Consider the following 22,167-nt stretch of genomic DNA (forward strand, 5'->3'; position numbering starts at 1 on the left):
CATCAACAGATGAATGGATAAAGAAGATGTGGGATATATCTATATCTATATCGATATATATATACACACACACACACACACACACACACACACACACAATGGAATACTATGCAGCCATCTAAAGAAATGAAATCTTGCCATTTGTGATGATGTGGATGGAATTAGAGGGTATTATGCTTAGCGAAATAAGTCAATTGGAGAAAGACAACTATCATATGATCTCCCTGATATGAGGAAGTGGAGATGCAATGTGGAGGGTTTGGGGAGTAGGAAAAGAATAAATGAAACAAGATGGGATCAGGAGGGAGACAAACCATAAGAGACTCTTAATCTCACAAAACAAACTGAGGATGGTGGGGGAGGAAGGTAAAGGAGAGGGTGGTTGGGTTATGGGCATTGGGGAGGGTATGTTCTATGGTGAGTGCCATGAAGTGTATAAATCTGGCGATTCACAGACCTATACCCCTGGGGCTAATAATACATTATATGTTTATAAAAAAATTTTTTTAAATGTAAAAAAATATTCCTAGATATTACAATGCCCATGATTTTAGAGGTTATTTTCTCATTAAGGTTCAGTAATAAAAATGATATGTTAGGTAATGTGTTTTATGTAGTTTTTATTTTTTTATTTTTATTTTTTTTTATATTTAATTTTTATTTTTTATAAACATATATTTTTATCCCCAGGGGTACAGGTCTGTGAATCACCAGGTTTACACACTTCACAGCACTCACCAAAGCACATACCCTCCCCAATGTCCATAATCCCACCCTCTTCTCCCAAACCCCCTCCCCCCAGCAACCCTCAGTTTGTTTTGTGAGATTAAGAGTCACTTATGGTTTGTCTCCCTCCCAATCCCATCTTGTTTCATTGATTCTTCTCCTACACACTTAAGCCTCCATGTTGCATCACCACTTCCTCATATCAGGGAGATCATATGATAGTTGTCTTTCTCTGCTTGACTTATTTCGCTAAGCATGATTCGCTCTAGTTCCATCCATGTTGTCGCAAATGGCAAGATTTCATTTCTTTTGATGGCTGCATAGTATTCCATTGTGTATATATACCACATCTTCTTGATCCATTCATCTGTGGATGGACATCTAGGTTCTTTCCATAGTTTGGCTATTGTGGACATTGCTGCTATAAACATTCGGGTGCATGTGCCCCTTTGGATCACTACATTTGTATCTTTAGGGTAAATACCCAATAGTGCAATTGCTGGGTCATAGGGCAGTTCTATTTTCAACATTTTGAGGAACCTCCATGCTGTTTTCCAGAGTGGCTGCACCAGCTTGCATTCCCACCAACAATGTAGGAGGGTTCCCCTTTCTCCACATCCTCGCCAGCATCTGTCATTTCCTGACTTGTTGATTTTAGCCATTCTGACTGGTGTGAGGTGATATCTCATTGTGGTTTTGATTTGTATTTCCCTGATGCCGAGTGATATGGAGCACTTTTTCATGTGTCTGTTGGCCATCTGGATGTCTTCTTAGCAGAAAGGTCTGTTCATGTCCTCTGCCCATTTCTTGATTGAATTATTTGTTCTTTGGGTGTTGAGTTTGCTAAGTTCTTTATAGATTCTGGACACTAGTCCTTTATCTGTTATGTCGTTTGCAAATATCTTCTCCCATTCTGTCAGTTGTCTTTTGATTTTGTTAACTGTTTCCTTTGCTGTGCAAAAGCTTTTGATCTTGATGAAATCCCAATAGTTCATTTTTGCCCTTGCTTCCCTTGCCTTTTGCATTGTTCCTAGGAAGATGTTGCTGCGGCAGAGGTCGAAGAGGTTGCTGCCTGTGTTCTCCTCAAGGATTTTGATGGATTCCTTTCGCACATTGAGGTCCTTCATCCATTTTGAGTCTATTTTTGTGTGTGGTGTAAGGAAATGGTCCAATTTCATTTTTCTACATGTGGCTGTCCAGTTTTCCCAGCACCATTTATTGAAGAGGCTGTCTTTTTTCCATTGGACATTCTTTCCTGCTTTGTCGAAGATGAGTTGACCATAGATTTGAGGGTCTATTTCTGGGCTCTCTATTCTGTTCCATTGATCTATGTGTCTGTTTTTGTGCCAGTACCATACTGTCTTGATGATGACAGCTTTGTAATAGAGCTTGAAGTCCGGAATTGTGATGCCACCAACGTTGGCTTTCTTTTTCAATATCCCTTTGGCTATTCGAGGTCTTTTCTGGTTCCATATAAATTTTAGCATTATTTGTTCCATTTCTTTGAAAAAGATGGATGGTACTTTGATAGGAATTGCATTAAATGTGTAGATTGCTTTAGGTAGCATAGACATTTTCACAATATTTATTCTTCCAATCCAGGAGCATGGAACATTTTTCCATTTCTTTGTGTCTTCCTCAATTTCTTTCATGAGTACTTTATAGTTTTCTGAGTATAGATTCTGTGTCTCTTTGGTTAGGTTTATTCCTAGGTATCTTATGGTTTTGGATGCAATTGTAAATGGGATTGACTCCTTAATATCTCTTTCTTCTGTCTTGCTGTTGATGTAGAGAAATGCAACTGATTTCTGTGCATTGATTTTATATCCTGACACTTTACTGAATTTCTGTATAAGTTCTAGCAGTTTTGGAGTGGAGTCTTTTGGGTTTTCCACATATAGTATCATATCATTTGCGAAGAGTGATAATTTGACTTCATGGAAACAAATGATAATGAAAATACAACGGTTCAAAATCTGTGGGACACAACAAAGGCAGTCCTGAGAGGAAAATATATAGCGGTACAAGCCTTTCTCAAGAAACAAGAAAGGTCTCAGGTACACAACCTAACCCTACACCTAAAGGAGCTGGAGAAAGAACAAGAAAGAAACCCTAAGCCCAGCAGGAGAAGAGAAATCATAAAGATCAGAGCAAAAATCAATGAAATAGAAACCAAAAAAACAATAGAACAAATCAACAAAACTAGGAGCTGGTTCTTTGAAAGAATTAATAAAATTGATAAACCCCTGGCCCGACTTATCAAAAAGAAAAGAGAAAGGACCCAAATGAATAAAATCATGAATGAAAGAGGAGAGATCACAACTAACACCAAAGAAATACAAACTATTATAAGAACATACTATGAGCAACTCTACGGCAATAAATTTGACAATCTGGAAGAAATGGATGCATTCCTAGAAACATATAAACTACCACAACTGAACCAGGAAGAAATAGAAAGCCTGAACAGACCCATAACCAGTAAGGAGATTGAAACAGTCATTAAAAATCTCCAAACAAACAAAAGCCCAGGGCCAGACGGCTTCCCGGGGGAATTCTACCAAACATTTAAAGAAGAACTAATTCCTATTCTCCTGAAACTGTTCCAAAATATAGAAATGGAAGGAAAACTTCCAAACTCATTTTATGAGGCCAGCATCACCTTGATCCCAAAACCAGACAAGGATCCCACCAAAAAAGAGAGCTATAGACCGATATCCTTGATGAACACAGATGCGAAAATACTCAACAAAATACTAGTCAATAGGATTCAACAGTACATTAAAAAGATTATTCACCACGACCAAGTGGGATTTATTCCAGGGCTGCAAGGTTGGTTCAACATCCGCAAATCAGTCAATGTGATACAACACATCAATAAAAGATAGAACAAGAACCATATGATACTCTCAATAGATGCTGAAAAAGCATTTGACAAAGTACAGCATCCCTTCCTGATCAAAACTCTTCAAAATGTAGGGATAGAGGGCACATACCTCAATATCATCAAAGCCATCTATGAAAAACCCACTGCAAATATCATTCTCAATGGAGAAAAACTGAAAGCTTTTCCACTAAGGTCAGGAACACGGCAGGGATGTCCATTATCACCACTGCTATTCAACATAGTACTAGAGGTCCTAGCCTCAGCAATCAGACAACAAAAGGAAATTAAAGGCATCCAAATCGGCAAAGAAGAAGTCAAATTATCACTCTTCGCAGATGATTTAATTTTTTTTAATTAACATATAATGTATTATTTGTTTCAGGGCTACAGGTCTGTGATTCATAAGTCTTACACAATTCACAGCACTAACCATAGCACAGACCCTCCCCAATGTCCATCCCCCAGCCACCCCAACCGTCTCACTCCCCTCCCCTCCAGCCAACCCTCAGTTTGTTTCCTGAAATTAAGAGTCTCTTATGGTTTGTCTCCTTCTCTGGCTTCATCTTATTTCTTTTTTCTCTCCCTTCTCCTATGATCCTTTGTCTTGTTTCTCAAATTCCTCATATCAGTGAGATCATACAATCATCTTTCTCTGATTGACTTATTTCACTTAGCATAATACCTTCTAGTTCCATCCACAGCTGATGCAAATAGCAAGACTGCATTTTTTATGGCTGCACTACATTTGATGTAGTATCAATTGCTCTCATCACCAGTTTTCAAAAAAAAAAAAAAATCCAATTGATAACCAAGAAATTAATCTCAAGGGCTATATGTGTGCCAAATATGTGAAAAGTTTGCTATTTTCCCTACAGAAATCACTCCAACAGTGGCAGGAACGTCATCTTAGCAGGGCAGGAGGAATTTACTCAAGTTCCTTCTGATGCTATGAAAGGTTTAGAGAACCCAAGGTAGATGGGACCCTGAACATGCACCTCTGCCCCCTCTACGCTCTCCTTCTGCCATCACCATGCTCTACATAGTGATCCACTCACTGATATGAAGAGACGTTCTGTTTCTGACAGTACTCCACGTCCCTCTTGATGCCCACTTTACCGCTCATCAATGCCCTCCCTCGGTCTTCTTGGATGCAAGAATGTAATTCCTTCATGCTTTTCTGGTTCTTTCTGTTGCAAAAATTGTTCTAAAGTAGAAAGAGATCACACAGATCACAACTGGTCCTTCTTTGTTCCTTCAATTTTATGTTTTCAAGGGGTACCTCAGTGACACGGTTGGTTGATCCTCTGACCTTTGGTTTTAGCTCAGTTCATAGTCTTAGAGTCATGGGATTGAGCCCCACATCAGGCTCCAAGCTGAGCATGGAGTCTGCTTAAGTTTCTTTCTCCCTCCACTGGTAGGGACAGTGACAGTGCCCTTTTCATAAGGCCTAAAACTTAGACAAATTTCTGACTTTCTTTTAAAAAAATTTTCTGACTTTCTTTAAAAAAAATTCTGACTTTCTTTTAAAAAAATGTAAAATTAAAAGCAAAAGAGAACATTTATTTGACATGAGAAAATAAATCATGACTAATTATATTTTTTAATAGTTGGCCTATGCCACTAGCATCACAATATACAGATTTTTTTTTTCAAAATAAATGAGCACGCATGATAGAAATTGCTAGTACTTATTTTTTTCTTACATGTTTTGGACTCATCATCCTTGATTGTTTCTTGTATGACAGCAATTTTGTTACACTGATACCTCCAGTGATAATTGAAAGATAATTCAGTCTTCTAGTTACTGTGATTTATCTTCTTGTTGTTATTGATACCTCAGACATTCCCTTTGCTGCACTACTATAAATTTTGAGTATTCTTATCAAATTCAATAAATTCTCTATCAAGTTTCTACTTTGCAGGAGCAGTAGGATTTGGAATTTAAGGTAGTGTTTGTTTTGTTTTGGTGTGGGTTGTTTTTTTCTCTTTGGTTTGGTTTGGTTTTTGCATGATGATTGATCTTAAATATTCCCTGCAGTTTGCTGCAGTCCTGGGAAGGGCCTATGAGATCAGGGCTAGTGAGTGAGGCACTTACCCTGTACATGTTTGAGAGCCCCCCAAAACTCACTTATCAAGACAAATAATAATATCTAAATGCAATGTTTGGGGAAAACAAACAAACAAACAAACACCAGCAGATATAAGCACATGCGTACACACACACCACACACACACACACACACCTGTAAGTATACATTTTCATTTTGCTTCAGAGCCCAGCATGGTTCAGCATGTCACTGCATGAGAGTGAGATGCTCTGAGTCTCCCCCTTAGGTGACTGTGTGGTTGTGGTCAACCTGCCTCGGGAGGGATGAGATCACCACGTGCATTTTATCACTGAGGACACAGACTCCGCGTCTCTGCTTGGCTACCGTGGAAAGCAACAAACGCAGGTATCAACCCAGCTCTGCTCTAAGCACTTCATGGCAGTTTCACACCTACTTCCAACAACTGTGTGAAGTATGTTCCTTTTATATTATTTCTATTCATGCTAAATTAAATGAAATGCAGAGGGGGCTGAGTAATCACATGTAGGAGACATCAAAATTGAATCCAGATTTTTTTTTCCTGATCTTAAAACCAGAGCTATTAATGGTTATACTATCCTGTTGTAATAATCTATCTTGTCAGTGAAAAATAAGCCACAAGATAACAAATCTTATACCAAACTGTGCTATCTGGCCTTGGTCTGTTCAATGGAAGCTCATTTCTGCACATAATTTTGAAATTAGAAAAACCTAACAGAAGCTGTTTGTCTCAGAGCACCTGGTGGTTCAGTTGGTTGAGCATCTCCCTTGGGCTCAGGTCATGATCTCAGAGTCCTGGGATCGAGTCCCGCATTGCGTTCCCTGCTCAGCGGGGAGTCTGCTTCTCTGTCTCCCTCTCCCTCTGTCCGTCCCCCTGTTTGCTCTCTCTGTCTCTCTCTCTCTCTCTCTCAAATAAATAAGTAAATAAAAAGCCTTATTAGAAAAAAAGAAACTGCCTCAGGAAAAATGATTAAAAAGATAAGTGTATTTGAAAAGCTACATACAACCTAAGAAATGATACCTGATTATATTTTTGTAGGATTTTCTCAAATCATCTATGCAATTTCTCTTCCCTGCATTCCCAGGGTTGTAACAGAAAAGGCAAAAAGAATTTAGTTTCAATTCTTATAAGTCTACAACTTGCCAAGCATACCATCAGATCCTGCCACACTCCCACTGTCAAAGTGTATTAGGATTACATCTTTATGGCTCTGGGGTTTCCAAGGAAAGTCTTACATCTTCTATCTGAATGCATGTGGAAGAATTTCCGCAGGGGTGCTGTCATAAAACTTGAGAGTACTATCTGATTTTTTCAGTTCTCTTAGTCCCTATAAACATTTCTCACTTGTTAATGGATCCCCAAGTGTTGTCACAGGACTTAAATGTATGGACATGTATGTATCACAGGACTTGGATGCACATACTGAGGCCCACTGTTGTAGGGGACACTAAACTGTAATTAACAGAACGAGCAAGAAACCAGAAGTAAAAGTCCTTGCTTGACCCAAAGTTACCAATGTTAGGGCCAATTTAATGTTAAAACCTGTTTATTAGAGCCTGCTTAGCCAGAGCGACTCCATATTGCCTAGTAGCCATATTGTTGTTTACATCTACGGACTTCATTCCGTGAATAAACGCCCCAGCAGTTCTAAATGCCCCAGCAGTTCCTGGTATCGGTTCTGGGTGTCGATTCTGGGAGTAAACGCCCTAACTATAGAAGCCATGTACCTTGAGGTATGGCTTCTGCGGTTATGCTCTATAAAAGCAGCCTGTGAGATCGGGATGGGGTTGCCCTCTTCGGAGGCGGCCCTGACCGGTCAGTCTGGTTTCTGATGCCTGGCATAAAAATAAAGCTTTACCTAACTTTCAATTTGTATCAGTCTTGTTCCTTTGATAACGGAACCCATCAACCGTCATTTTTCAAGGTCCCTCAGAGGAGAAAAACAGACCAAAAAAAAAAAAAAAAAAAAAAAAAAAAGCAAAGAAACAAAACCCAGAAACAACTGTGGAAAACAGCTGACAGGCTGCAAGGTGTCTGGTAGGATTAACTGGGGCCTTTTCCCACCTACAACCTTGAAGAAAGAGCAAGGAGGTCTCACCAGTACTCCATGAGCCTCTCTCCACCCATTACTGTGATTTCTGTGCTAAATAACAAGGCCCTAAAGGCTTCTGCTAGCTTCTTAGCAGGTGTTCTAATGGACAGTTCCGAGAACAGAGAAAGATGGGAAAACAAAGGTACAGAAGGTGAGAGGGTCGTGACCTTGTGGACACGATCAAGAGGATGCCAGCAACCCATGGGAAATGAAACAAGTCTTCATGGGAAATAAATGAACAGTACCTCTTCACTGAACCCCACACTACAGAGAAAATGTACAGAGACAGAATATAGGCGTGGAAGTATCACCATGTTTTCCCCTAAAATATGAAAAGGTTATGTTTTAATTTCTTAATTAAAAATACCCTATTTAAACAATGTAAGTGTTCTTCATGTCCGGTAAGATCCTAATCCCAGCCACCTTGACTAATCAGCAAATATTACTGATACATTCACTGACATCACCAATATGTTCCTTTTTGCATGTTACAATATGGAATTGATCAGTGATATTATGGAGTCGGTACACATTGCACAAAACATATATAGTATCAGGAAGCATCATATTCTCTGTAATAGATTTGCTAAGTATACAGACTGTTGTTGCAGCCTCTAATTTTGAATGATTTATTGAATATGTAAACCCATCATGGCAGCAGATGACAATTTCTTAGGGCACTCACAGCTTTTAAATAAAAATTCTTACCATGAAGAGTATCCCTCTCCAGCAAAATACTGTCTGATGCTTTCAGATAGAGTTAGTACTTCTTTCTGTATTCTTTATATTATTGTTTAAGATCTTTACTCCTTACGTTGCAGGGAAATTATCTTTTTATATTTGTATCACAGGAACCTAGCAAAGGGCCAGGCTCATTATAGACTCAATTAATGTTTGTTGATGGAATAAGCTAATCAATCAATCTGCAGGTCCAATATCTGGGAACTTTCTATCAGCCTTAGATTGCTTTGTAGAAATTCTTCTTGACATAAGATAGCTTAATAAAAGTATGGTTGATCACATCAAAATTAATTATGTTCAACATAGACTTACAATGGTAGACGTGTGAGAAGAATATAAAAGGGCAAGACACAACTGAAATAAGAAAATTTGAAATAAGATCAGCCCACCCAAAAGAAATAATTTATAGATCCACTGAAGCACGATGACAATCTTTTATATATGTATATGTGTGTGTATGTATGTATGTGTGTGTGTGTATATATATATATATAGAGAGAGAGAGAATATGAGACAAAGGAAGTTGTAAATCTGACTTTGGTTTATACTTAAAAACAAAATTACTCTGTTGGTGTAAAACATTCAAGTAAACATTGAGTCAAAATTTTCAACTGTATCATACAATTTAGCTATTAGACAAAGCAAGTAATAAAATGGCACTAAATACATATCTATTAATTATCACTCTGAATGTAAATGGACTAAATGCTCCATTCAAAAGACACAGGGTGAGAGAAAGGGTTTAAAAAAAAAAAAATGACCTCTCTATATCCTGCTACAAGAGACTCATTTTAGACCTAAAGACACCTGCGAATTGAAAGTGAGGGGATGGACAACTACTTATTATGCTAATAGTCACCAGAAGAAAGCCGGAGTATGGATACTTACATTGGACAAACTAGACTTTAAAACAAAGACTGCAATGACAAACCATAAGTGACTCTTAATCTCACAAAACAAACTAAGGGTTGCTGGGGGGAGGGGGTTTGGGAGAAGGGGGTGGGATTATGGACATTGGGGAGGGTATGTGCTATGGTGAGTGCTGTGAAGTGTGTAAACCTGGCGATTCACAGACCTGTATCCCTGGGGATAAAAATATATGTTTATAAAAAATAAAAAATTGAAAAAGAAAAAAGACTGCAATGAGTGACCAAGAACGGCATGATTATAATCAGGAACAGGACATGAGCGTGCATGACCTCATTCACACTTTGTTTCACAGGTAAAAATTAAAGCTGAGAGAAGACAGACAAGCTGGATGGGAAGAGAAAAGCCTCTAGTGAAGGGCCAGGTATCCTAAATGAAAGAAAGAATCACGCCCCCCCCCCCGAAATAAAATAATTCCCTTGGTAAAGAAAACCAAAGTAAAGGATATTAAAATTGATGGACTATCCAAATAGTCATTAAGCAAGAGGAAAAAGCCATCTATCAAACCTCAAAGATCAGAAGCAAATTTAACAAACTTTAGAATGATGAGCAAGGACTATGTTGACTTTAATTGTAGTTTTGTGGGGTTTTTGTATTTTATTTTATTTTTTTAAAAGATTTCTTATTTATTTATTTGACAGAGAGAGAGAGAGATCACAAGTACACAGAGGGGCAGACAGAGAGAGAGGGGAAAACAGGTTCCCTGTCAAGCAGAGAGTCCGAAGCGGGGCTCGATCCCAGGATCCTGAGATCACAACCTGAGCCAAAGGCAGAGGCTTAACCCCCTGAGCCACCGAGGCGCCCCTGTATTTTATTTTTTATCTTTATGTTTTTCTGTTACCTCCAACTCCATCTGCCCTGATTCTCCCATGCTTGTAGAAATAATACTTTTCTTCAACAAGTTGTTCTTTAACACCAGTTCTTACATTAGGAAAAGTTTAAGAAGTCAGAAATAATAGTGGTTCCTGGTGGGCTCAGTCAGGTAGGTATCCAACTCTTGAACTCAGCTCAGGTCTTGACCTCAGGGTCATGAGTTGAAGCCCTATGTTGGGCTCCATACTGAGCATGGAGTCTACATTAAAAAAAAAAAAAAAAAAAAGTCAGAAACAATATAAACATAACTGAAGTAAAAAGAAAAAAAAAATAATGATGTCTTTAGATAAAAGAAAATGAATAGAATTTGTTGACTATAGAATATTATATCCAAAAAAATGTTAATGGCAATTATTTGGACAGAAGGGAAATGAAAGTCATATAGAGACTCTGATCTTCAGGGAATAATGAAGAGCACCAAAATTGCAAACATCCAGGTAAATATAAAGGACTATTTTTCTTCCAAGTACATTTTAAGGCTTAGGTCACATTTAAAACAAAACCTGGGGCACCTGGGTGGCTCAACTGGTTAAGTGTCTGTCTTCAGCTCAGGTCATGAACTCGGGGTCCTGGGATCAAGCCCTGTGTCAGACTTCCCACTCAGTGAAAAAAAAGTCTGCTTCTTCCTCTCCACTCTCCCTTGCTTGTGTGTATCCTTTCTCTCTCTAACAAATAAAATCCCCCCAAGAACCTATATGAATATCTTATAGGATATTTTAATGTATACAGATGAAATCCTTCTGAAATCAAAAGATAGTGAATGCAGTGGATGGTAAATGGACATAAATCATTGTAACGGTCTACATTTTACACTCAGTAAAGCAACATTCCCTCTAAATAAATTGAAAATCTAAGAAAGTACATTGTAGAGAAAAAAAAAATTAAAGATTTCAAGACACGTGTTTTTAAAAACCCACATTAAAAATATGAGTGAGGTGCTAAAAAGTCCTCATTTTCCCTGTCTGCTAAATAATAAAAGATAGGATAATCTACAGGTACCTAGGTGGCCAAGTCGATTACACATCTGCCTTTGGCTCAGGTCATGATCCTGGGGTCCTGGGATCAAGCCGCACATTGGGCTCCCTGCTTAGTGGGAAGCCTGTTTCCCCTTCTCCCTCTGTTACTCCCCCTGCTTGTACTCTCTCTCTCTCTCTCTCTCTCTCTCTCTGTGTGTGTGTGTCAAATAAATAAGATCTTAAAAAAAAAAAGATAGGATAATCTATACAAGGGAAGGCAAATACAAAGGAAGTATATGAGCATATCCGCTCCCTAGAAAATGTAATTAACACTAACATTCTTTTCTACTGAATTTGGAAGCCCACTCAGGATTTTAGACACAGCACTCTATAGAAACATGAGCAGTCACTAGGAGTCTCTTGAGATGAAAGCTATTTACCTTTCCTACTGAAAAAAAGAAGAAGACTCAAATTGGACTTGTGAGCATGCCAGGAGCCAGGTTCCAAGTACACATACAGGAATACCTGTGTCGTTGGGAATGAAAGCCAGGACATGGCTTATGGTAGCAGATGGCCAGACCAGCAGCTCACCTCTGGCTGATGGCAGCTGTGTAGCCCGAGAGTGATTTTGGTATAAGCAATGTCATTGTCATTGCTCAAGTGCTTTCTGAAGGAACAGCTATTCTGTATCAAAGTGCTACAGTCTCTCTTGAGGGTACGAAGAAGAATACAAATATTTATAATGGTTTTCAAATGTTTGTTCAAGAAACACTGGAGTGAATGCTTCCTTTTTCATAAACTGTCAAACAAACACCAGATGGCAACATCCACTAATCCCAAACTGGGCAATGTTGAAACCAGTGACTCGAACATGACCCATTAAAAATCACGTATTAGCCTCCTGAGTCTTGCTTTCAAAATGTCTTCATTCTGTTAAATTTACAATATTGTACTTTTTAGTGTTAATTATTTTTTTTTCCTGAAGTCTGCAAGATAGACAGTGAAAGAAAAAGCAATTTTCAGTACAGAGCCATTTAAATCAAATCCACTTCCCTCCCCTTCTCTCCATTGGGAGCAGAGTCCTGATTTTCACTATGGAAGACCTGGCAGAAAGCAACAGCATCTTATTAAGTTGCCTGCTGAGCTTACTGAAACCTTTAAAATTATTATAGAGCTAATCACCACTCTCATTTAGTTGGCAAAGACAACAGATATTTATTGTATCTACCATGTTCTGAGTTCTCTGAACATGATGCTTAACAATGTAGGTGCAAAGCAGATTTTCAGTATGGGTGAGGAGGGATTGGAGCTCCAACAGCTCTGCTCTAGGTGATAGAAGAAGCTTTCTGCTGATTCAATCACACTCCCCCCGATCAGCTGCTGTTTAAGAATACACACACACACACACACACACACACACATACATTTGTAAAACTGAATAGCTTATTTGGAAAACTAAATTTTCTTTTGTTCTGGATATTTCATAAACGCTGTGGATTATGTGATCAATTACCCTAAGCACTCATGTTTTGGACTGAATATCAACTAGTGTTCAGGGAAGCATGGGTTTTAGATATAGTTCTCAGTAAAATATTTAGTACATTAGAAGCATTAAAATATCTTGGCATGGACCCCGCTACCTATTAATGGAGCATGGGGAATATCATAAAATCCGATCATAGGACTGTGCTGTTGATAATCCTTGGAGAAAGAGGAAAAAGACTTCCCAGGGGCGCTAAAAACAAGTAAAAGCAGATCCAGAACAAGAATTTAGGATCTTGATAATCTGTACAGCCAGGCTTATAAGTTCATTACAAGTCACCTTATGAGTTCCATAGATTTTATTGCACTTGACTTACATTCTGACCTTTAGCAAGAGATTTAACTTCTACTCACTTATACTTAGAGATTCTGGCAGGAAAAAAAAAATTTGCTTTCAAGTTGGAATGTAACTATTCCATCAAATCTTCTTACCAATGTTACATAACTAGATGTGTGTGTGTGTGTGTGTGTGTGTGTGTGTGTGTGGTGTGTGTGTGCGCGCGTGCACGTACGTGTGTGCATGCATGTGTCTGTGTGTGTGTTTGCCTGCACCTTGAGAAAACAATCTCGTCTTTAATGGGATTGCTGGTGATAATGTATTTTCTCTTGTTCTTCCGTTTGTTGAAACATGAGTTATCCTAAACATGCATTCACTCGGCTATTCCATTGATTATTCACCCTGGCACTCATTTAAACAAATAATCATTTTCAGGGGCTCCTATGTACCAGACGCAGTTCTGGGGATGAATATTACCCCACATGTGACATATAGAAACTTACAGAAGAGACAGAAAACAGACAGACATGTGGTACTGGAGACAGGCCCATGGTTCAGAGAAAAATCAAATTGGGTAAATAAACAAAGAGGGATGAGGAGCGGGTTGGGGAAGTCCTTTCTCAGGCAAAGATTCACGTGGAGGCCTGAATGGCATGACCCTGATAAGAGACACTCTCTCTGGGAGAACTTGGAGTTCAAAGGCCTTGGAGTTCTGTAAGCTTAGAATGTTCCCCCCAAAACGGGAGGAACATGGGGTATTTAGTAAAGGCTTGAGCGCTGGGAAGAGGCACATGAGATCAGATTTCCAGGGCTGGTTATGGACAGAGCCTGTAGAAAAAGACTTGGATTTCACTCCGGGTATGATGGATAGGCCTTGGAAGGATTTAGAAAAAGCCTCTGCTTGATTTTAGTGAAGAAAATGTACTTGCGAACAAAACTGGGAAAGGCAATAGTGGTGCAAGCGAAAATAGATTTGTTATGAGGTCAGTCTGAATCCTAGATTCTCATTCTAAATTCTAATTAGAGAACTGTAACCAATAATAATAATAATGATAATAATAATAATACCCCAGGAAAAGTATCCTGGTAAAAGTAAATGTTGTTTGGGTCACTGGTGCTTTGCACTGTCCTAGATGCCGTGAGCATAAAATCTCATGAAATTACCCCTGATACCAGGAAACGGGTACTATTGTCAGGCACATTATTTAGTGGGAAGTTGGAAGTACACAGACACATAACAGGTTGCCCAAAGCTGAGCATCTAGCAAGTGGTGGGGCCAGAAATGGAGTTTAGTCGACCCAAATTAGATTTCTGTGCTCAATTCAAAAGGCCGGTACTGAATGCTTGCTTACTTTATGGCACAGAATGGAGTCTATGCATCTCATCACCAGCCTTCCAAGCTGTTGAGAGCAGAGAGGACAATGTGGACTAGTTAGGCAGCACTGGTTCCTTCTGTTTGTTAATAAAGCCCTCCCTTTCTCCTCAGAAGTATCCAGATTGGTTCTACATCATATGCCTACTGTGTCTGAAGCTCCTGGAGGCTCTTTTGTGGTTATTGTTGGTTGTACACTGTCCTAGCAAAGGATGAGGTAGACTTGTCTCTTTCTGCAAGTGGAGAAATGTGCCCATTTGTCTGCAAATATCTCTTGGTTCCTTTGTTCTAACACTGGTGGCACCTCATAGATAAAGGCTTGCAGGGAGAGTGTTTTATCAGTTTTATTCAGATCACTTAATTCTGTTATCTCAACATTGAAACACTGAAATCTGTTTTACTTCTGAATTATAATAATGCTATTACCTCAAGAAAATAAAAATGTTCAGAGCAAACAGCAAGTTCTGCCATATATCTCAACAAACACCTGAAAATATTCTCTAATAATGGAGGAGGGTGGAATCCAGCACATAGATTGTCTGCTTTTCCTCAAAGTCATAAAATGAAGAGGCAAGGGTGGAGTAGCGGAGAAGCTACCAACTATATCATGACAATGATGCGCAAATGTGAAATGGATCTGTGTATCCTAGGAGAAGGTGACTGTCCTTAGGGAAAGTTAATTTATCCTTAGAACAAGCAAGTGATCACTATGCACACGTACCCAGTGTTTATCAATACACTCTGATAAATATAATCACCCAAAGAAGCACTTCTATTTCAATTCCTGAAAATAGAACTTTAGGATAAAAGATAATGTATTTCTTTCAGTCCTAAGCTTAAAAAAAAAATACAAACAAACAAACAAAAACTATGTTGACTATTTTCATGCTCTTAAGATTTCATTTTTTTGTGTGTGATATTTAATGGGAACATAAAATAAAAGGACAAGGTTACTGACAGCAAAAACATTTTCAACAGTTGAAATAATTCATGCAGTTAAATATTAAATACATTTCAAAAGAAACACCAGCATCTTCATAATATCAATAAAGATTAGTACTGGATGATTTTTAAAGTAACGTTTTTCCCCATTTTACTGGCTCTTCAAAATGAGCTGTCTGCTAACTTGTGGGAGTACGTTTACAGCTTGTTCTGAGTGGAGATCTGGTTGATTTACAACTTGAATTCTCAATGCTTGTTTGAAGCATATACTGCAGCTTTGGAAACAGAATTGCTGGAGCAGAAACAAACTAGCATTCTACGAATACAGCATCATCTCCAAGAGCTCAATCACTCAGAAAAGAAATGAGCTAGAACTCCCCAAGCCAATGGGTATGTTTTCACTTCTGGGCACAAATCACATTTAAAAGAAAAGTGTAATTAAATGCTCTGCAGTTTGATGAGTTCAGAGGTTCTATCACCATAAAACATTTAGTTTATTAAGTGGCCAGCTGGGGAGAGGATTTCACTAGATCCCATTCACAGAGAAGAGACAGAGTCTGAGGTCCTCTGTAGACAGCTTCCAGCATGAGTAAGACCACCCATCGACTTAGGTTGGCTGGAGAAAAATAAAACCCAAAACCAGTTGCCTAGTGCACACACTGAAGATGAGATATCTGCATGTTCATTTAGCTATCTTTTCCTCAGATGTACATATTCTTAATCCAGGAAATATGAACTGTTTTATTTTTACAGATTTTTTTAGTGCTCCTGAAACATCTACATATCTAAAGCTTCTTTCATGTCCTCATTCTCTAACTTGATGCCAAAGTGGGCTCATGAAAAACCTTTTCAGACAGCTGATATCCCTCTTGGCTGTCAACATGAAGAGACTGCTTTGGAACAGGCTGAGGAACCCCAGGAGAAGCTTTGGCAATGCTATTCCATCACTGCCCATCTGAATCGGTCACAGGCGTCCACTTGGACCTGAATTAACTCTGAGCACAGATAATCAATGCTAGATGTAAATCAGGCATTGCCTGACATTTTTTTGGTAACATGTCTGCATTAAATGCCAATTTTATTTAGATACACAAATAGGGAAAGATAGTGGAGATACATTTTAGCCAGCCAAATAAAAATACTAGAAATCATAAACAATGGCATTTGAGTTTAATCCTGTTATGAAATGCTTAGCTTCCTGTCTTAATATTCATACATTTTCTTGTGCAAGTACATCTCACCCTGGGAGCCACTCAGTCCTAATCCTGGTCAGTAGGTTGGCATAATATAAAAAAATCGTGTTCCCTAGGTACTGACCTCGTTTCCCACAAACATATGACTGTGGTCACCAGGGCAACCAGACAAGGGACTGTGGATGGACCAGTTTGAAACTATCCCCACTGGTAGAAAAATGAGGACCTTGTTTCTCTGATCATCAGTGCCATCTGATGACAACATCTCTACTGTCAATAGTTAAATATAGAGATCACTTCGGGGTTTTATGAATCATGATACAAACAAATGTCACTGAAGGTGACACTACACATTGATGACATATTCCAGCCAGATGAGAACTCAAGGACTTCTACTCTCATATGCTACCTTTTATAGGTGAGAACACTGAAGGCTAATAAGGGAGAAATTACTGGGACTGCAGAGCTAATGAGGGACAGTTCTATATTCACCCAAGAGAAGGAGAATAAGAAACAGACTCTATGCATAAGTTATACGTATATGTATATGTTAACGATATATGCCTGCATATATACACAGTGCATGGGTCTTAGACACCAAGGTATCATTAGCTGCATGTCACTGATAAGAAACAGGGTCTCAAAAAAGATAAGTAACTGTCTCAAGATTGCATCATTAGTAAGATACAGATATTTACAAATATTATCACTCATTTATGTATCAATCTGACAGGGCAATGCTGACCTGTTATTTGGACAGGCATTACTCTAGACATTGCTATGACTGCATTTTTTTTTTTAAACATGGGATTAGTATTTAAAATCAGTAGGGTGAGAAAAGCAGGTTACTCTCTACAATTTGAGTGGCCTCATCCAAACCATTAATGGCCTTGAGAATACAGAGTCAGGTCCCCTCAAGTCTGTAACAGAGACATTCTGTCTGAATTTCTAACCTGCTGACCCTTATTGTGGTTTTCAGAGGCAAGCCTGCAAGCAACTCCTCCCTGAGTTTACAACCTGACTTATTAGTTTTTGGATTTGTCAGTTCCCACAATTATGTAAAGTCAATCAATATCTCCCTTTCTCCATCTCTCTCCCCCCATATCTGTCTCTCTGTCTCTCTCTCACTCGCTCTCTCTTTCTCCCCCCTACCCCCAGCCTTCCACCCTACTGACCTCTCTTTTCTGGAGAAGACTGAATCATACACAGGGGTGATACAAATTTGTTAGCAGTCAGTACATTCTGGCACCAACTAACCAGAATGGACTCTAGTCTCAGTTCATGGGACTCTTAAAGACTTTACCAGACTCTTTAGTGTTTGATTGTGGGTAAACTGGGATCCTGAAAAATAGAGTATTTGTTAATTAGTACTGAAATCTTTTATTTTTTTTAAAGATTTTATTTATTTATTTGTCAGAGAGAGAGAGGAGCGAGAATGAGCACAGGCAGACAGAGTGGCAGGTAGAGGCAGAGGGAGAAGCAGGCTCCCTGCCAAGCAAGGAGCCCGATGTGGGACTCCATCCCAGGACGCTGGGATTATGACCTGAGCTGAAGGCAGCTGCTTAACCAACTGAGCCACCCAGGCATCCCAGTACTGAAATCTTTTAATGATCTATACGACCAAATTGTTAGAACTTTTGACTCTAGAGTGAGGGGAAAACAAAACAAAACAAAAAACAAGCAACAACTACAACAAAACAACACACACACACACACACACACACCCCAAACGACTTTGACTCTTCAAATGCCACTTGTTGGCCAGGTAACTTAATCTCTCACAGTCTTAATTTCTTCTTCATTTATAAAATGGAACTGTTAACAACACTCATACATCAAATACTGTAATGGGTATCTGATGTCTAACACAATGTCTATCATCAATCTAAAATAGAACTATGTCCAGTGTTTTTATTACTGAGACTTAAACTTATTCTTTTTTTTAAAGATTTTATTTGTTTGACAGAATGAGAGAGAGACAGTGAGAGAGGGAATACAAGTAGGGAGAGTGGGAGAGGGAGAAGCAGGCTTCCCGCTGAGCAGGGAGCGGGATGCAGAGCTCAATCCCAGGACCCTAGGATCATGACCTGAGCCGAAAGCAGACACTTAACAACTGAGCCACCCAGGCACCCCTGAACATAGATTCTTAAATTCCCCCAAACTCATATTCTTCACACTATGTAAGGTAACTCCTATGAGCAGAGAGGAGGAGAGGAAGCGAGGGAGGGAGATGGGGAGAGAGAGATGTGGATAGGAACAGTAGAAGGAAGGAAGGAAGGAAGGAAGGAAGGAAGGAAGGAAGGAAGAAAGGAAGGAAGGAAGGGAGGGAGAAAGAGTTAAAGTTAGCTTGGGAAAAATCTGAACACAAAACAGAATTTCCTGCCCCTATATGTTCTTGGAGAGCGAATATTTAACATTTTTAAGGTGTAATATTGGAACAAATGTTATAGACTATCTGTTGTATCCATGCATAAAATGCCTTGGCTAATATGGTCTGTATAGGCAATATTCACTGATTAATAATGAACGAAACATTAAAAATATGCTACTATTGCCTTTGTCCTTCCTATTTGTGAAAATGAACTTCTTAAAGCTACAATGTTGCATCTACAAGTGTCAATTTTTTCTATCCTAGCATGTACTGTGTTAACCTCTGCCCATTCTAGGTTCATGCTGATGCAGCACCCATTGTATTTTCAACTTTTAAAAAATCTGCTGAGGACCTTTATTTCATGCAGCACAGGATTCAAGAGGTAAAGGTCAATTAACTGCATCGTTCACGCCCGGCAGTTTCTTATTGAGAGGACTAAGCTACAGTGGGAGTGAATAACTCTCTGGGAGAAGCTCAGTGCTAATACAGTCTACAGAGCAAAAAGGACGATAGCTTAGTCAGCTACTAAATTATAATATTATGTTTAACAGATACAATAGTACAATTAAGAATTTCAAGGGCGCCTGGGTGGCTCAGTGGGTTAAGCTGCTGCCTTCAGCTGAGGTCATGATCTCAGGGTTCTGGGATCGAGTCCCACATTAGGCTCTCTGCTCAGCAGGGAGCCTGCTTCCTCCTCTCTCTCTCTGCCTGCCTCTCTGCCTACTTGTGATCTCTCTCTGTCAAATAAATAAATAAAATATTTAAAAAAAAAAAAGAAAAGAATTTCAAGGAACACTGTCTGTAGAGCTACACTGAAGAAGGGAGACAATTGCACCCTCATGATCACAGCTAATGAGTCTACAGTTAATACTAGCAATGTGGCAAGTGTCAACATTTATTTCCAAACCTAGAAATACATCATTTATGACATGACATTGACCTCTCAACTTGTTATTGGTTTTACCAACATTAGAAGCTTCCATTCATACAGAAATGTTTTCTCTCTCTCACCCCTCCCTCCTCACATGCACACCAACAGCCCTCCATATACATGGTCCCACATAGACATTTGTACATATATCCCTGGGCAAATGCATGTATCCTTCCATGCAAATAGATACTACCCCACATACGAATACTTACAACCTCACAACACACACATCTTTACCAAGACGCATACCCCCCGCCCTGTGCACACAGACCCCCATGGTCATATAGTCCCCATTCAGTACAGAGCAGTGAATCATCATAAAGAAATTACATTTTAGCATTCTCACAAACTCATCAAGTTTCAAAGACATTGTTATCACAAAATTCTATATAAAAATTGCATGCCTATTTGAAAATCACCTGGAAGGAAACTGAGTAAAATGTTCCACTTTAAGTAGGCCAAAGAATCTTCTTCCCCTACAGATGGTGAATAAAGTGTGACATATTAAAAAAAAAAAAAAAAGTAAGAAAAATGTGGCTAAAACTGAAAACAATTAAATGAAAACCTCTTAAAAACTCAGAAAGAGCCCACAAAGACAAGATTATAAACAGACATATGCTTTTTTTTTTTTTAAAGATTTTATTTATTTATTTGACAGAGAGAGATCACAAGTAGGCAGAGAGGCAGGCAGAGAGAAAGGAGGAAGCAGGCTCCCCGCTGAGCAGAGAGCCCGATGCGGGACTTGATCCCAGGACCCTGAGATCATGACCCGAGCCGAAGGCAGCGGCCCAACCCACTGAGCCACCCAAGCGCCCCCAGACATATGCTTTTTCAAAGAAACAGAGGAATCTACTAGTGCAAGCAGCTAATGATTTTATTGGAACACACAAAGCTTTAAATTCCAGCCCCACTTCTGAGAAATAATTCTGGTTCAAAAACTTTCTGAGATTCATCACCAACATCCTCAAATCTGGAAAGAAAACAGAGTTCCTGGGGGGTGGCCGGTTGACAAGAAAGACATGAAGGATGAGAGGAGTCAAGATGGCGGAGAAGTAGCAGGCTGAGACTACTTCAGCTAGCCAGAGATCAGCTAGATAGCTTATCTAAAGATTGCGAACACCTGAAATTCCATCGGCAGATCGAAGAGAAGAAGAACAGCAATTCTGGAAACAGAAAAACAACCACTTTCTGAAAGGTAGGACCGGCAGAGAAGTGAATCCAAAGCAACGGGAAGATACACCCCGGGGGGAGGGGCCGGGTCCCGGCAAGCGGCGGAGCAACCGCGCACAAAATCAGGACTTTTAAAAGTCTGTTCCACTGAGGGACATTGCTCCAGAGGCTAAACCGGGGCGAAGCCCACACGGGGTCAGCGTGGCCTCAGGTCCCGCAGATTCACAGAAGGATCGGGGGTGTCTGAGTGTCGCAGAGCTTGCGGGTATTGGAACGGGAAAGCCGGCTACAGAGACAGAGCCGACAGTAAGCTCGCAGCTCGGGGTGACCTTGAACCGGTCGCAGGCTCGGTGAGCTCGGAGCGCGGCTGGAGGTCAGGCAGACGGGAGTAACTGGCGCTGTTCTCTGAGGGCTTACTGAGGAGTGGGGACCTGGGCTCTCCGGGCCGGAGAACAGGAGGCCACCATTTGTATTCCCGTCCTCCGGAACTCTACAGAAATCGCTCAGGGAACAAAAGCTCCTGAAAGCAAACCCGAGCGGATTACTCACCCCGGCCCCTGATAAGGGCCTTGCAATTCCGCCTGGGGCAAAGACACTTGAGAATCACTACAACAGGCCCCTCCCCCAGAAGATCAACAAGAAATCCAGCCGAGACCAAGTTCACCCACCAAGGAGTGCGGTTTCAATACCAAGGAGAGCAGCAGAATTCCGGAGGAGTTGAAAGCCAAGAACGGAACTCATGGCTTTTTTCCGTGATTTTTTTTTTTTTTAGTCTTGCAGTTAATTTAATTTTTTTCTTTTTCATTTTTTTTTTTTTTTCGCCTTCGGGTCAAATTTTTTTTTTTTTTTAACTGTTACCTTTTTCTTTTTAAACGATTTTTTACTAGTTTATCTAATATATATATTTTTTCTTTTTTATATATTTCTTATTTGTTTTCTTTTTATAAATTCTTTTCTTTTCTTTTTTCTTTTTTTTTCTTTCTTCCTTTTTGAACCTCTTTTTATCCCCTTTCTCCCCCCTCACGATTTGGGATCTCTTCTAATTTGGTTAAAGCATATTTTCCTGGGGTTGTTGCCAC

General features: G+C 39.5%; 1 protein-coding gene across 1 annotated transcript in view; it reads right to left on the minus strand.

The window, feature by feature from the left end:
• PCDH15 (protocadherin related 15) overlaps positions 1–22,167 on the minus strand; it is a 1,700,294-nt gene that overhangs the window by 929,870 nt on the left and 748,257 nt on the right. The window contains exon 4 of the mRNA XM_082719991.1: positions 4,669–4,817. Coding sequence (XP_082576117.1) covers positions 4,669–4,784 — 116 coding nt within the window. The 5' untranslated portion in view covers positions 4,785–4,817. The remainder of the gene's footprint in view (positions 1–4,668; positions 4,818–22,167) is intronic.

Source organism: Mustela nivalis, assembly GCF_964662115.1.
Source record: "Mustela nivalis genome assembly, chromosome: 2".
NCBI classification, from domain to species: domain Eukaryota; kingdom Metazoa; phylum Chordata; class Mammalia; order Carnivora; family Mustelidae; genus Mustela; species Mustela nivalis.